At 42.6% G+C, this 15550-nt stretch overlaps 2 protein-coding genes across 2 annotated transcripts; one reads left to right on the top strand and one right to left on the bottom strand.

Moving 5' to 3' along the window:
- Positions 1-323: 323 nt before the first annotated feature.
- pex11b (peroxisomal biogenesis factor 11 beta) lies at positions 324-7623 on the top strand. The gene is made up of 4 exons (XM_057828548.1): positions 324-625; positions 2003-2118; positions 2214-2415; positions 4714-7623. The coding sequence occupies exons 1-4, from the start codon at positions 570-572 to the stop codon at positions 5093-5095; spliced, it is 756 nt and encodes a 251-aa protein (XP_057684531.1). The 5' UTR covers positions 324-569; the 3' UTR covers positions 5096-7623.
- On the bottom strand, positions 7561-15401 carry ilf2 (interleukin enhancer binding factor 2). The gene is made up of 15 exons (XM_057828547.1): positions 15254-15401; positions 14829-14888; positions 14433-14475; positions 14224-14328; positions 14086-14163; positions 12332-12434; positions 10238-10303; positions 9901-10017; positions 9739-9817; positions 9556-9643; positions 9333-9394; positions 9133-9247; positions 8067-8157; positions 7820-7988; positions 7561-7738 (listed from the first exon to the last, which is right to left on the bottom strand). Exons 1-14 carry the CDS (start codon positions 15256-15258, stop codon positions 7828-7830), a joined length of 1173 nt encoding a protein of 390 aa, XP_057684530.1. The 5' UTR covers positions 15259-15401; the 3' UTR covers positions 7561-7738; positions 7820-7827.
- Between the last annotated feature and the right edge of the window lie 149 nt (positions 15402-15550).

Raw genomic sequence — 15550 nt, 5'->3', positions numbered from 1 at the left:
GTTGTCTTAACACTAGAAGTTCCAGAGAATTCTTGTACTCCTAATAGTCCCAAGCAATGGCCGATTTGGCCTCTACCCCGGAAAAACCCAGAGGTGGCCAAAATGGCCCAAGTGCTTTTATATTAGGAGTATTTGTCTTGGGGAAAGGCCGATTCGGCCTTTGCTGGGTTTTCTAGTGTTAAATGAACATTATGAAATACATTCATTCATTCATTCATTTTCCATGCCGCTTATTCCTACTGTACTGTAATTCCATGTTTTCTGTGCAACTGTTAGTTACCGCAAGAGGGCAGTAGAAGCATTTAAACGCTGTCAACACATGAAGAAGTAGTAGTTAAACGGCTACGGAAAAGATGTGCACACTAGCGTTTTAAACCAGTTTGTAATACAGTGTACATATTTGCCACTACTTTTAAAGTGTTAGTCTAATATCCGACAGCTATTATTCAGTATCGTAATATCGTCTATTTGCTATTGGGAAACCCAGTGACATTGGCTGGCGTGCATCAGCTGAAAGTTTTTAGCAACAGATCCTGCTTCCAGCAGTTGTTTGGATACGGCACGGCAGAATGGACTCTTGGGTTCGATTCAGCTCGCAAAGCCAAGCCAAGGAGAGGATTATACGGTAGCTATGTGTTCAATACGTTGTCGGTTACATTTGAACTGACTCGCAATAACGAGTTTGCAACTTTTCAAACTCTTAAACCACTACTTAAACCAGCGAGATACGCCACCAAACTTTGACAGTCCACTCCATGTTGGTGTCCCTAATGAATGTCCTGGCTCTGTTTAGTACATTCTTGTCACCCGAAATTGTACGTAAATCGGAATATCTGATTACAAATTACACCGTCATTCAGGACTTTTGGGCTTGATTTCATGCTACATATTCGTCAGTAGTGGGCAATAATCTATCAAGGGCTTGATGAGCTCACTTTACTCATCAATGGTAAAATTTTTATGACATTTGTTTACTGTTTACAGTGCTTTGTATAATCACAGTAACAGGGTTGTATATCCTTGAATGTTAGTTTTTATTCCTGAGAAATTATCTATCTTTGAGTGAAGGAATCTGACCTTTTAGCCCTATTGCCGGAATCACGCCAGCCGAACCAACAGACTCACGGTGGTGCAGATCAAATGACCCGGGGTGGCGAGACCCCGACAACCCAGCCAAAAGTCCAAACTCCGCGCGTTCACATTAGTCTTACCCCTTTGTACTGACTCCATTTTGAGAGCTGGAAATAGACTTCGAAGCACAAGTTGACAATTTATTCAGGTCGACAGCGATCAAACGGCAAGACAAAATAGCGACAGACCCAGGCAAGGATTCAGGGTCACCATATCACAAGTCAACAAAAGCTTCCCGAGAAAAATGACAACGATTAGTTAAACACTCAGTCTTTTGAAGGCTCTCGCGGGGCGGGCCGTGGGCAGAAGAAGGGTGTGCTTGGGCATGGTTTAGAATTATTGTGTTTGTGGATTGGACAGGAGGATTCAGGAGTTACTGTTGTCAGGGCAACGAGGTTTGTGGATTTTGCCACCTCAGTGTCAAAGGGGCTCTTGGAGTCTTATCAGTCGTGTTATCAGTTGGATATGAGGCGTTCTCCGGTGTTCCTTGTGTTGGGACAGGATGTCCCACCATTTGTTCTGGACTGTCCAGAAGAATTTGCGTCAATCTTTCTCAGTCAGCTCCATGACGCACGCGTTGGGCTTCTGTGATCATTGAAGGCGTCATGTATCTCATATGCCCTATGTCAAATATATTCCGCCTGTTTTCCGTAAACTATGATATAAGTGCTATTTCTTTTATATTGGGTGCGTTAGAGTAATACAAACAGTAAATACGAGAAAAGATACTATTCCCTCATGAGTATTTTGGATGCAAATCATTTCAAATTTCAAGGGTGGGACGTAAAATGTCCTCCAGTTGCTATAAGTATCAAGTGATGCAAATCCAATGGGAAACTGCAGGCTTACCTCCCCAAAAATGCTTTTTCAGGGCCGCTCAGTATGCCTGCACACTGCTGGGCTACACTCTTTACAAAGGCGGAGCAGGTGCAGAACTTCTCAAAACTGTCAGTCAGCTGGAAGCGCACATGAGTCTGGCAAGAAAATGTAAGTGGAAAAAGTACAGTGAGTCAATGAAAGCAGAACTTCTGAATTGGACATTTACAACTGCTATAGTCTTACTGTTTGCGCTTGTGTCTCAGTGCTACGTCTGGGAAACTCGGTGGAGGCCTTGGAGGCGGCCAAGAGGGCTATCCACCTCTCTGACGGCATACTTCGGCTCTGCCTCACCGTCAGCCACCTCAACAGAGCCATGTACTTCGCCTGCGACAACGTCCTCTGGGCGGGGAAAACGGGTCTCCTATCAAAATTGGACCAGCACAAATGGAGCCAGAGATCTTTTAAGTGAGTCAACCCGTCGACCGCTCCGTATGAGGGTCATGATCAAGGGCAGTGGTCTCCAAACTATTGCACATATGGGTGCAGGATTTCACTCCAACAAAACAAGACCACACCTTTTCACCAATCTGGTGTTTTATAAGTGTATAAGTATCAGTTGATTGCAGTCAGGTGCTGCTTCTTTTAGTAGAGTTTGTGCTTGATCGGGATGAACAAAACCCAGGACCCACAGCGGCCCTCGAGGACTGGTTTGGAGTCCCTTGATCAAGGGTGTCACTAGACTGAATACAATACTGGGGCACTTGCGAGCGAGCAATTTTTGGTAGCACTTATCGATCATAAAAAGTCAGTAATAGTGCTTTAAACGATATATAATCAAACCAAAATACAACTTCCGTCTCTCTACTTTGTCTGGACAGAAACGGTGATATATCACTGTAACCGTTATGCAATTAATCAGTGTTTCTTAACTGGTAAGTTGTGACCTAAAAGTGGTTTATGTTGCGTAGGTGGGTTACCTAACTTACCTCTTTCATTCCTCCTTGCTGCGAGCAAATAATCTATTTGCAAGAGTAATGCTGTTTGACTCAAATAGAAATAAAACGATGACATCTTGTTACAGATTACAGGGGTGGCAGTAACAAATGTTTGTAAAACAGCTGGAAATTATGATGAGTACACATACAAAATTGTTAGAAGTTATATTGGATATTGAAGGAATCTGACCTTTTAGCCAGACTGCTGGAATCTCGCCGGCCAAACCGCCAGAGCTGCGCTGGCGCAGCTCGGACGACCCGAGCTGGCGAGATCCCGGCCAAAAGGCCAAACTCTGCGCGTTCACCTTAGTCTTAACCCTTTGTACCAACTCCATTTTGGGCGGCCGTGGCGCAGTTGGTAGCTGGAGTTGTCCTTGGACCGAAGGGTCAGTGGTTCGATTCCCGGCTATGACTGCCCACTGTCGAAGTGCCCTTGGGCAAGGCAGTGAACCCTGATTGGCCTCCAATGGGTTGACAGCGCCTTGCATGGCAGCAGCCCCATTGGTGTGTGAATGCGTGCGTGAACGGGTAAATGTTTGCTAATGTAAAGTGCATTGGGCATGGTAACCATGAGATAAATGCGCTATATAAGTTCTGTCCATTGACCATTCCATTTTGAAAGCTGGAAAAAGGCCTCGAAGCACAAGTTGACAATTTATTCAGGTTCGACAGCGATCAAACGGCAAGCCGAAACAGACTCAGGTGAGGATTCAGGGTCACCATATCACAATTTAACAGAAGGTTCCTGAGAAAAATGACAACGCTTTGTTAAACATTGTTTTTTGAAAGCTCTCATGGGGCGGGCCATGGGCAAGAAGGGTGCGTTTGAGATTATTGTTCGTTTGTGGATTGGACAGGATGATTCAGCAGTTACCGTTGTCCGGGCAATAGGGGTTGTGGATTTTGCCACCTCAGCGTCAGTAGGGCTCTTGGAGTCTTATCAGTTGGATATTGGGTGTTCTCCGGTGTTCCTTGTTTTGGGACAGGGCGTCCCGCCATTTGTTCTGGACTGTCCGGGAGAACTGATTGCGAGACTTGGGGGTGCAGACATGGGCTTGTCAGTGTCAATCTTGCTCAGTTAGTTCCATGACGCACACGTTGGGCTTCCATAAGAAGGCGTCATGTATCTCTTATGCCCTATATTCTGGTTGTTTTCGTTAAACTATGGTATAAGTGCTATTGATTTTATATTGGGTTTGTTAGAGTGATACAAACAGTAAATACAAGAAACGATACCATTCCCTGATTATATTGTTAGAATAATCAGAATAATGCAAACCGTCAGACGGTACCTACGAAAAAAGGTACAATACATATAGGTATAATACATATCAGTAATGATAGTTCCAATACCACATATCAACACAATATTGGCCAAAGCATTGGAGTGAGAGCCTTTCACTCAACTCGCATTTAATTGTCAATATATTCATAGCCAGTTAGCCAAAAGACTGCAAATAGTCTGCTACTTCAATTTGTGACCAGAGTAGTTATCTACTTGATATGTAAAGTTGAACCATTTAAATACACAATTAAAAGCAACCAAACAAAGATCAACAGGGGTAAATCTCATTGGTGTAGCTGGTAGAATCAGTGTGCTGACGGGAAGTCAAATATGTAGCATAAAGAGGCAAAATGTAGAAGAGCTTGGTGTTATTTCTTGGGGGAAAAAGTATATTGTGGTAAAATTCTTAAGTAAATGTTTCTCCAAAGGTTCTACAAAGTAAATGTAACACGTTCCTCCCCACCTCTGATATGGTTATTGCAGGTACTACCTATTTGCTCTGATCCTCAACCTGACTCGCGATGTGTACGAGCTGCGCCTACTCATGGAACGCGAGGAGCGCCACCGAGCGGCCAAATCCCCGCCATCTCCCGACCTCGCCCCGACGCCCCCCGCCGCCGCTTCGGCGGTCCTGCCCTACCTGTTGGCGCGGCTCCACGGGCGGCTCCGGCTGTTGTCGGCGGTACTGCGCGACAACCCGCCGCTGTTGCTGGATCTGCTGAAGAACACCTGCGACATCTTCATCCCGCTGGACCGCCTGGCCATTTACCCCACCGGGACGGGCTTCGTCGGCGCCTGCGGACTGGCTTCCTCTTTGCTCTCCATCCTCACTATAGTCCATCCTTGGCTGAAGCTCAAGCCGTGAATGGGAGGATTTAAGACTTGTGTACGAGCTCAGGGGTCAGTATAATAAAAGTATTTATCATAACGTGACTATAACCTATAATAAAAATGTGTGCAGTTTCCCTACAGATTTTTTACTAGTTGAGGTTGGCCAATGCAAGTTTGCTATAGCTACTTTTTGAAAACCGGAGCATATTAGATTGATATGGCAAAGGAAATCTGATTGGCATGTTTTTTTTTTGTTTTGTCTATTTACATACAACCAAGTTGGTGTAGCCAGGAGAATAATTTCTAAGAACCCACGACTCATTTCAGCTGTTGAGTAATGTCATATGGCGGAAAACACTCCGGTGACTTGACGTTCTGCTGCGATCCCCAATTTGGCCAATTTTCAAAATTGTCCTATATGCACGTGTGATACATCATTGGAAAGCTTCAAATCGCAATTTTCTGGGGGAAGAAAAATTTAACAGGAGGGCATTTAAAAATAAATACAGCGAAACCCTATAGACCCTACCCACGTGACGTCACAACTCCGCTCTCCTGAATGGTACCGCCCAATTGTCCGTCAAAACAGTGTTAACCTGTTACGGCTACGTACATTCCTCCTATTTACGGCGTGTTTTTCTGCTCCTTAACATTAATAATCAAAATGGTGAAGGCGTGTGTGGCTGTTGGTTGCACTAACAGAGAAGATGGAAGGAGAGACTTGAAGTTTTACCGTATTCCGAGGGATCCAAAGAGGAGAGCGAAATGGACGGCTGCAATTCGACGTGAAAACTGGGCACCAAAAAAAATCACCACAGACTATGTAGTAGTCATTTTATATCCGGTAAGATGCATTTAAGATATACTTAGAGGGTTTTGGGCTGACAAATAACCACAATTAAGATCATTGCTAGGCTAATCGCCGACAACATACACGTATGTATGTAGTGAGAGTGCTATCGCTAAACCATATAAACATTAACTCCATTGACAAACATGAAATACATCAGACTTGACAGTGGATGTTAGCAATAACAAAAGATTTTGAATTGAAAATTTCGTAACTCACCTTTCCAAGCACAAGATAGATTCCTGCCGAATTTTCGTGGACGTTTCACCCAACCAGCAACCAAGTATTTATAAGCCTCCAAGTTCTTGAAGTTTTTCAAATTTTCGTGAGAATAGGCTGATTTTGTGTGGACAAGATAATTGTAAATATCAGCGTAGCAGATGTCAGGCAGACAGGGCGAAGACAGTGGGTCGAAAAACATCGACTTGGGCATCAAATATGGATCTGGCGACTGTATAGAACGAAGCTTTTCCACACAACGCCTTTTATGCAACACATCCAGTGAGTTTACGGCATCAGAAAGCACCGGGTCTTCCATGAAATGCTTTTTAAATTCCTCGATCAATTGAAACCAATGCTAATACAGAGACAAAATGACGGACAAGTGGGCAGAACCATACAGCGAGCACGTGGTTTTGTGACGTCGGTGGGTAGGGTCTATATCTGGAGGTGAGAGCATGAACGAGCAGAATTAAAAGACGCCACGACTTTAACGAGATATTATTGCATACTTACCTCTTTTCGATACAAAAACTCCATGTTTCGAGTGTCAAGACACAGCTGGATTTTATGGGGGAAACATGGTCATATAACAAGGGTCGCGATGCAGAAATCGCAGACATCAAGGAAGATTTTCATTTATTTACCCTTTTAAACATTTTTCAATTTTTCTTCGGATCTTATTTACCATCTGAAATATTGGGGAAAATGCGACGGTATCGAAAACAATACAATTAAGCGATAGTTACAGATGCTAATTTTTTCAATGTGAAGTAATTTTTTAAAAATATGCGAGTGAATAATTTTTAAATAGTTTTAGTTTTTTTTTTTTTTTAACTATTAGACATCAATTAATGATTCTCAGCTAAAGACATTTCAAATAACCTTTATATGGCTAGGTTGAAACAAAAGCGGCTGTGCGACGTCTGTAAGCAGGTGTCCCCAGGGTAAAACGGACAAATTAAAAATAGTTCATGTGCCATGAATCTGCTATGACAGCATATAGACATATTGTATCAAACAGTTCTTTTGGCTTAAAATACAGCAGTTTATTTTAAAGAGGGGTGCAAGAGCAGAAACTGCTTTTTCAGCCTTGTCTGTGTTTTCCGCCATATACCAGTTAATGTTCTGTTGCTCCAATTTTGCAGGTAATATTAAGCCTTACTATTGCAATCGTAAACCGGTTCTGATACCGTCAGGTCACACTAGGCCAACTAAGAATTTTTTTTTCCCTCAACCTGACACAAAGCTTTTGCGTTTTTGCACTCAATTGACAAAACTCAAAATGGTTGCTCTATCATTTTAGATGTTTGTATAACTTAAATCAGTGAATTATTTCTCATTTGAACAAGATCAAATGTCTTCAACATTGCAATTATCATACCGACTGGACTATTTTTATGGTTGGCTTAATTATGACATCAATCAAAGACAGTAAGAAAAGTGTTTATTGCAGAATAAACCGCTTCAAATAAAAACATTTAAAAAAAAAAAAAAAATCTAAACTGGAGCCAATCCTTTTTTACTAAACACATTGTAATCAAAAAGTGGAATCCTGCTGGTGTTTCTGCCCAACTTCAGGTTCTCCTCAATAAGTTTAACAATGAACTGTAGGGAGAAAAATTCTCAATAGAATTGTACTCCAACACCCCCCCCCCCCCCCCCAAAAAAAAAAGGCAACAAACCTACCATTGACATCACTCCTGGGTCTCCATGCTGTCATCCTCTGCATCTCCTCCATCCCCTCCCTCCTCCAGAGCCTCATCCTCTTCCTCTTTCTTTTCTGGGGGCTTCTCATAGGCTTTTTCTGAAGGGGTGACGATCACACCGTCCCAAGTGGACATCTCCGTAGCCAGATCTTCAACAACAAAATTGATATAAGTCATGACGTAACACAAAAGTTTGGGGGGGACGCGAACTCAAAATGAGATCTTACAGCTAGCGTCTCCGTCAAGTCCGAGGATCTTTCGGAAACCTCCGTGTGAAAGGACCCTCACCAGTGTCTGAGCCGTGTAGCACACCATGTCCTGCGAATTGGAACACAGAAACTGAAATGTTTTCTCCACTAGAGAGCACTCATGCTCTTTGAAAAGTTTTTTTTTTTCCTAGTCAGAATTTGAGCATTTTTATGTATTTTTTAATCCAATATGGTCATGTAATAGATTATAGGACAGTATAGTAAGAGTTCGTGTAGATGTTGTGCTGTGGAAAAAAAATATCAGACATTGCATCTCATTACTTGAGAATTCTATTCACCAACTAGAAACTGCAATTTCTGGAGAAATTACTCTGGGTCTTTGCTGTGTGGAGATACAGATCTTAGCCCCGCCCAGGTTGGTTTGGGGACACGTCCTGGTCATAACAGGTCACTTCCTATTGATTTGGGGACATTTGGGGGGCGTTCTGGTCATATGGGGACATTTGGGGGGCGTGTTCTGGTCATAAGGGGACATTTGGGGGGCGTGTTCGGGTCGTATCAAGACATTTAGGGGGCGTGTTCTGGTCATTTGGGGGGCGTGTCCTAGTCATTTCAAGACATTTGGGGGGCGTGTCTTAGTCATATCAGGTCATTTGGGGGGCATTTCCTAGTCATAGGCCATTTGGGGGGCGTGTCCTGGTCATAGGTCATTTGGGGGCATTTGGGGGGCGTGTCCTGGTCATATTAGACAAGTCCTATTGATATTTACTGTTAATTTGGGGGCTTTTGTTTTTTTTTTGCCATTGAAAATGAATGGGAAATTTGGAGGTCCATGGCAGTCAATGGAATCCAAGTACATTGGCATCAATAGAATTGACATACATGGCCAATGGCATCAGACTAAATTGGCCTCAATGTAATGTTGCAGTGCAAAGCCCCAGATAATTTTTTTTTACTTGTGTTGATGTTTTTGGATGACTACTAACATTGTTTTGAAGTAACGCAAGTCTTACTTTAGTCAAATTTTTGGCTACTCTACCAATTTCTGGTCCTAATATACAACTAAAATCTTAAACAGACCCACCTGCTGTTCTAGAGTCATGACTGTGTGCACGCGGAAATTTCCGCTCTCGCAGGGGTCGGTGATGCCCACCGAGCCGGGCAGGAAGAGACCGGCGGCCAGCATCTGCAGGCAGCGCCTTTCCAATAAAACGTAAGAACCAAAAGGAGAACGTTATTTTATCGATGCGATGTGAAGACGGAGGTGATCAGACACCGAACTACCTGTAAGCCACATTTAGGGACAGCGGCTGCCTGGACGGATTGTTCATAACAGCAGAGTGCCCCTGGAATACACGAGTAAGAGGTCACGCTACATCAGGGACGTCAAACCACCATGTTAGAGTTCATTTCAATTTCATTTGGCTCAATAATCCGAATACAAAATGTGTCTTCCAATTTGACCAGCTGCCACAAAATTATTAAATATATAGGTTTGTGATCTTACCAACAAGTCCAAAATCCAAGGTGTAAGAGGCTCTAAGCCAGTAAAACGCAGCCTGAGGTCCTTCAGAAGGCGGATCAACACTTTAACCCTGAATAACAGGAAATGCCATCATTTTTAGTCCAGCACGATGGGAAAACGCTGAGAACTGCATGATGCAAAAGCAGCCTCTGCCCCCCCCCTTACGTGGATTGAGAAGCGTTTTCCTCAAACCAGCGAGCGTGGCGGATGGCGGCCAGGGCGCTCTGCAGTACCTTAATGTCCACTATAAACACAAGTCAAAAGATTAAAAATGAACTTGACCGTCACGTGTGTGTGTGTGTGTGTGAGAGAGAGATTGACAAGTACAGTGCAGCTCAGGGTCCAGTTTGCGCAGGTTGGGAGGCACAGTCGTGATGAGGATCTTGACGGTCGCATCCGCTGAGCTGATCTCAAAGCCGGTCTCATTGGTCAGCATGGACAGCACTAACGTACACACATAAACAGTTATTCCACAACTCCCTCACATTGGGAGTCGACTATTTACATTTATTTCCACTAAACAAATATATATGACGATAAGGCTACGTTGAGATCGCAGGTCTCGCAGGAGCCGCCCTCAAAATAATGGCACTTTAATCACCTGCGTCAACTTCCGGACTGTATTGAATTTGATTTAGCTTTGGACAAGAAGATAAAGCGGTACCTTCTGTAGGGTCCTGGGTGCGAAGAGTCTCCACTACTTTGTTGCCCAGAGCCGCAACAGCCTCCACTAAAAGAACCACAGTTTAGAATGATGGGACTTACAAGCAATCATTTGCAGATCTTTCTCAGGCTACATCTACACTAGGACACGGCATGTCGGCTACACTAGTATGCTTACTATCCGGATTAGATGTTAGACGGATAGTGTAGGTTTAATATGGACTGCTGTCTCCGTACAACAATCGGAAACTAAGGAAGTGACGTCACGCCGTCGCCCTTTTTAGTGCGGAACGATGGCATCGTAAACAATGGCGGCGGACGATCACGACGTGGCATTCCCGCGCTTTTCTTTTTCACATATTTTTCTTGAAGATTCAAACTACGTCGCAATAATATGCTTCAATTCCGTGCCCATTTGTGGTCCTCCCAACGCGGATGAGGAGCGTTTTTTACAGAGCTCGTTTCCCGCGTTGTCTCCTATCAGCCGGCCGCGGGGCTGGCCACTCCCAACTCAATGCTGACCGAACACGAGTAGTATATAGAGGAAAATTCAACCCCGAAAAGTGACCTGCGTGGTACCCCCAATCAAAGGGGCGCGCGATCCGTTTTTTCCCATGACATTTCTGCCTGTCAAAACTGTCGCCACTTCCAGGATCGCCAATGTTATGCACAAGCACTCCTGGTTGCGGTTTCCAGGAAATATACCTAGTGCCACACCATATGCTTCTATTTGTTATTTTCCAAGTCGTGAGAGCGCAACTGAGCATCGATCGCAATATCCCAAATAACGATGTCAGGCTGTCATTAGCCACGTTTACATGCTGACTTTTATTCATACCGATTCAAATCATTCCGAATGGAAATTTCTGATCAGCTGTTTACATGTCACTTCATCTATTCCGATCCAGCATTTACATGTGTCTGCCTTTATTCCGAAAGGACGTTTGACAACTGCCGTCTGACATGCGCAGTTAGTTTCAGCGTCCGGAGCAGCGTTCAGAGAAAAACTGTCCCCATCACACAGTTCCTCCTCAAAACCCACGTCCACGCCGTAGACATCGACGTTGGCCAGTGGTCGTCCTCCCATCACTTCGTCCATCGGCTCGAAGAACGGAAAGTTTGTGGGGTCGTATCCGCTTCTGCTGTTTTGCTCTTTTGCCTTGTAATAGCCGGTTTTCAGCGTTTTCCACCGGTTTCTAATCTGGTCAACGCTCCGGTCTATTCCGGCTCCGTGTAACCTCTCGTGAACTTTTTTAAATAGTTCACTGTTCCTCGTTTTACGCCCGTCTAAGTGAGCAATTATATTCAATTCTTTTAAAATTTGAATTAAATACAAACTTTCCGCCGGACTCCAATTAGGTGCGCTGTGCTTGGAAGCCATGTTGCAAGTGACGTTACTTCGTCACCAAGTGACGTCACCACGTCAGTACGGAGCATGTGCAGAAAGAACGCAACCAGACACCATTCCGCTTCCCTGTTTACATGATATAATTTTACTTCTAATCGGTTTGGGAAAAGGAATATTCCATCCCTGTGAAACGGAATGAAACTCCATTCGGTTTGGGCCTGTTCATTCCGAATGAGGTGTTTATATGGAACACATTTATTCGGTTTGAACAAATATTACGATTGTAACTGGAATATTTGGCTCCATGTAAACGTGGCTATTGTTTTCTAAAGATTTATTTCAATCAGAACTCTGCGACTGCTCGCAAGAGCAGAGCGTGCTCTCCCTTCACCCTCTCTCCTGCTTGATGCGTTCAATTGCGTTCCCGAAAAAAAACGGTGATTCCAAAATAATGACAGTCTAGAAGGTGTAGTAATTTAAAAATTTGCACGGGCGATAATGTAACATATGAGGCTACTCCTTTCTATGCATGCTTAGTTAGTGCAAATGCAGAAGTGGGGGGGCTTAAACGTAAGTGTGGACAGGTATAAAAATAGTCGGCAAAACACCCTGGAGAAAATTATCTGTCTTAGTGTAGCTTTAGATACGTAAAGACACTTGGATCTTCTGCAAATGCATAATATATTAAAATTGTGACCAAAAAAAAGGGAGTTCATAGAGTTCTACGTGTACTGTACAAAAACTCACAAGTTGGAAGAATCTTGAGCATCACAACAAGGTCGGCAACATTGTGGCCGGTTGTCATGGTACCCTTCTTGTAGGAGCCCACCTGACGCACCTCCTCAATTTGCTGTAAGGGATTGCACATATTCCATGACTGATAAGGTAACCACTTCACAAAACGTATTTACCCTTTCCTGTTCAGATTCTTAAAGCCAGAGAGTGGTGATTGTCTTTATAGGCTGCAACTAGTGCCACAACAATTAATCAACTAAGTCGAGTATTCGATTCGAAAAAAAGATTCAAATTAAATTTTGCTGCTTCGAGTATTCATTTAATTAAAGAGGCGTAATGGTTTATTTTGAAAGTGTTTGCATTTAGTTTTATTGATTTGGGTGGATACACTGCCCTCTGGTCTGCCTCATTTCACATGGGTGAATCCAGCTGCTCCCTGTTAAGACCAACATAAGCAAAGTTTTTGTTTGAGCTAATGTTTTTCATAATGCATTCATAATTTAGTTTATAAGTATATTTAGCCGTAGTTTGGAGGAATATGTGTCTGAACTGTTTGTTAAGAGCATTGTAAAAAAAAAAATGTTGGCATTTTATAGTATTTAAGCTAGCGGACTTTTGCTATCAAAGTTAGCCAATTGTCCTTTTGTTGTACATAGATCCTCATTTACGTTTGAGGCTCAACTCAGGTATTTTATTTTTTCATGTTCCTTATCCGATTACTCGATTATTCAAACTAACTAGTTCATCGATTAATTGACTACTAAAATAATCGATAGCTGCAGCCCTAGCTGGAACAGCTTTAATGTGCCATATGGGAGTTTGGCGTACTCCCATTGCGGTTGTTTATATTGTGTTATTTATTCGGAGAATGCATCTGGACAGAAAGGGTTTCAGGGGAAAGATAAAAAGAACAAAGAGAGGGAATTGTGATACCAAAATATATGCTACCTAATGGAGGTAGCATTGCCCTCTCGATATGACTACGCTTACCATATAGCGAGTCGATACCGAAGGATAACAGAGGGAAGATGGGTCAGATTGGAGTGTTGTGATTAGTGCTGCGACGATTATTCGATTAGCTCGAATAATTCGATTAGGAAAAATATTCAAATTCAATTTTGCTGCTTTGAGTATTTGTTTGATTAAAGTGGTATAATTGTTTGTTTTGAAAGGATTTGCATTTAGTTTTATCGATTTGGGTGGATACACTGCCCTTTAGTGGCAATAGTGAATATGACTCATTTCGCATGGCTGAAACCATCTGCTCCCTGTTAAGACCAACATAAGCCAAGTTTGTAATTTAGTTTATAGCTATATTTAGCCGTTTTTGTGGGAACATGTGTTTGAACCGTTTAAGAGCATTGTAAAAAAAATAAGTTTGCATTTTACAGCATTTAAGCTAGCAGACATTTGCTATGAAAGTTAGCCAGTTGTTCATTTGTTGTACTTAGATCCTCATTTAGTTTTAATGCCGTTTGAGGCTCACCTCAGGTATTTTCATTTTTTACGTGCCTTATCCTATTACTCAATTTGAACTAACTAGTTCATCGATTAATCGACGACGAAAATAATCGATAGCTGCAGCCCTAGTTGTGAGCTAAGGCGAGTATACAAGCAATGTTGGTCATGTGTAGTGGGGAACTAGTTACTAGGGGGATTAAAGAAAAAAAAAACATTTTTTAAAAGTGAGTTCTAATCAGTCGACAGTCTACTTTTAGTTTTGTGATTATCAATCCTGGCACCAAAAGTTTTAAAATAAGACTCACCACTTCAAAATTACCAGGGGCAACAATCAGGTTATCGATGACATTGTTGATCTTGGTGACCAGAGACAAGATGGAGGACTGCAAATACAGACGGGCCATTAAAACAAATTCATTACCATCCCACGCGTCTCAACGGACCTGCTCCGTAGATGTGGGACTCAGGTCTTGATTTCTCTTCAGCAGACACTCGCTGAACGCACTCTCATCAGGTGCAGGCTTCACTCTGGGGAAGGCCATCTCACACTGACGAGAAAAACAACCTTAAGGTTTCCAAATTCAGTTTTTCACATCATCAGAGACATGCATGATATCGCCACTGTGCAACAGCCACTATACTATTGACTCACCACATAAAAATCAAATGGGATGTGTGGAACAAATGGACGATACCTAAACAGGAACAAAACGTACATAAAATAGTAAGTGCAAAAGGAAATGATCTCATTTTAGCAATTATATACATAAATAAGTGGTATTTGACAGAAATGCTGACCTTTATGACCAACCAAAGGACAGGAAAATACAGTTGAATTGTGACTAGTTTAAAAAATAATAAATAATTAAAAATTAAGTCCCATCGCTAATATAGTTTCGTCTACTTTGGCCTGCTCAACTGATTCGTAAGGAAGATTAGATTAACATGGCAACAAACTGGGGTTGAAGAAAATCTACAGTTTCTTACTAGCAAAAAAATTGAAAATAGAATAAATTCACACAATTCTACGAAGAATATATGTACTCACCCCTGAACGAGCCCTCCACGTGACCCAAAGCGGCCTCCTCGACCCCGGCCGCGGTCCCCTCTGAACAAAAAAAAAAAAAAAACATAAGAAAATGTTGGATTGAAGGAGGCAAACGGGTATCGATTCATTCATTCACTCACGTAGCGAGCTAGCAAGTAGGCACATACACGTGCTAACCGATTAGCATGCTACTTTCATAACTGAATCCAGCAAAACGTAGTAATATAACGTATAAAGGCTTGTATCGATGCAATATATCTAAATAATAAAGATTTCTTCTGAACATAGGCTAGTCTTAGCAAAGCTAGGCTAGCGACCGCGCTGCTTGAGAGCCAGGAGAACAATGAAGATAACATACAGTTACACTGTAAATGACTAACACCCATCGCAAAATAGAAGATTTCAATAGAATTGGCATTTTCTACCTCATTGCGTAAGACGTTTTGGCAATTAAAAATCAAGGAAAATGCAGGAGAATTGATGAACGCCGCTGTACGATCAGCGAAGAAAAGACGACGTCCGGTTTTCTTGTTCGTAGCTTTTCAGGATGCCGGAAAGAGCTACATTAGGTGGCGCTACTGCCATCGCCTGGTGGCAAATTCGTACAGCAACTGAACAATTTCGAAGCAATGAATATAAAGTAGCTTTCTTCGTCGGCCTAACTACTAGCAAAACACTCAGCACCATTTGTAGAGAAAATTCTAAAATTAACTGCATGGTTT

The sequence above is a fragment of the Corythoichthys intestinalis genome, chromosome 22, assembly GCF_030265065.1.
Source record: "Corythoichthys intestinalis isolate RoL2023-P3 chromosome 22, ASM3026506v1, whole genome shotgun sequence".
Lineage (NCBI taxonomy): Eukaryota > Metazoa > Chordata > Actinopteri > Syngnathiformes > Syngnathidae > Corythoichthys > Corythoichthys intestinalis.
The sequence above is the reverse complement of the archived record's forward strand: the minus strand, read 5'-3'. Positions and strand labels throughout refer to the sequence as shown.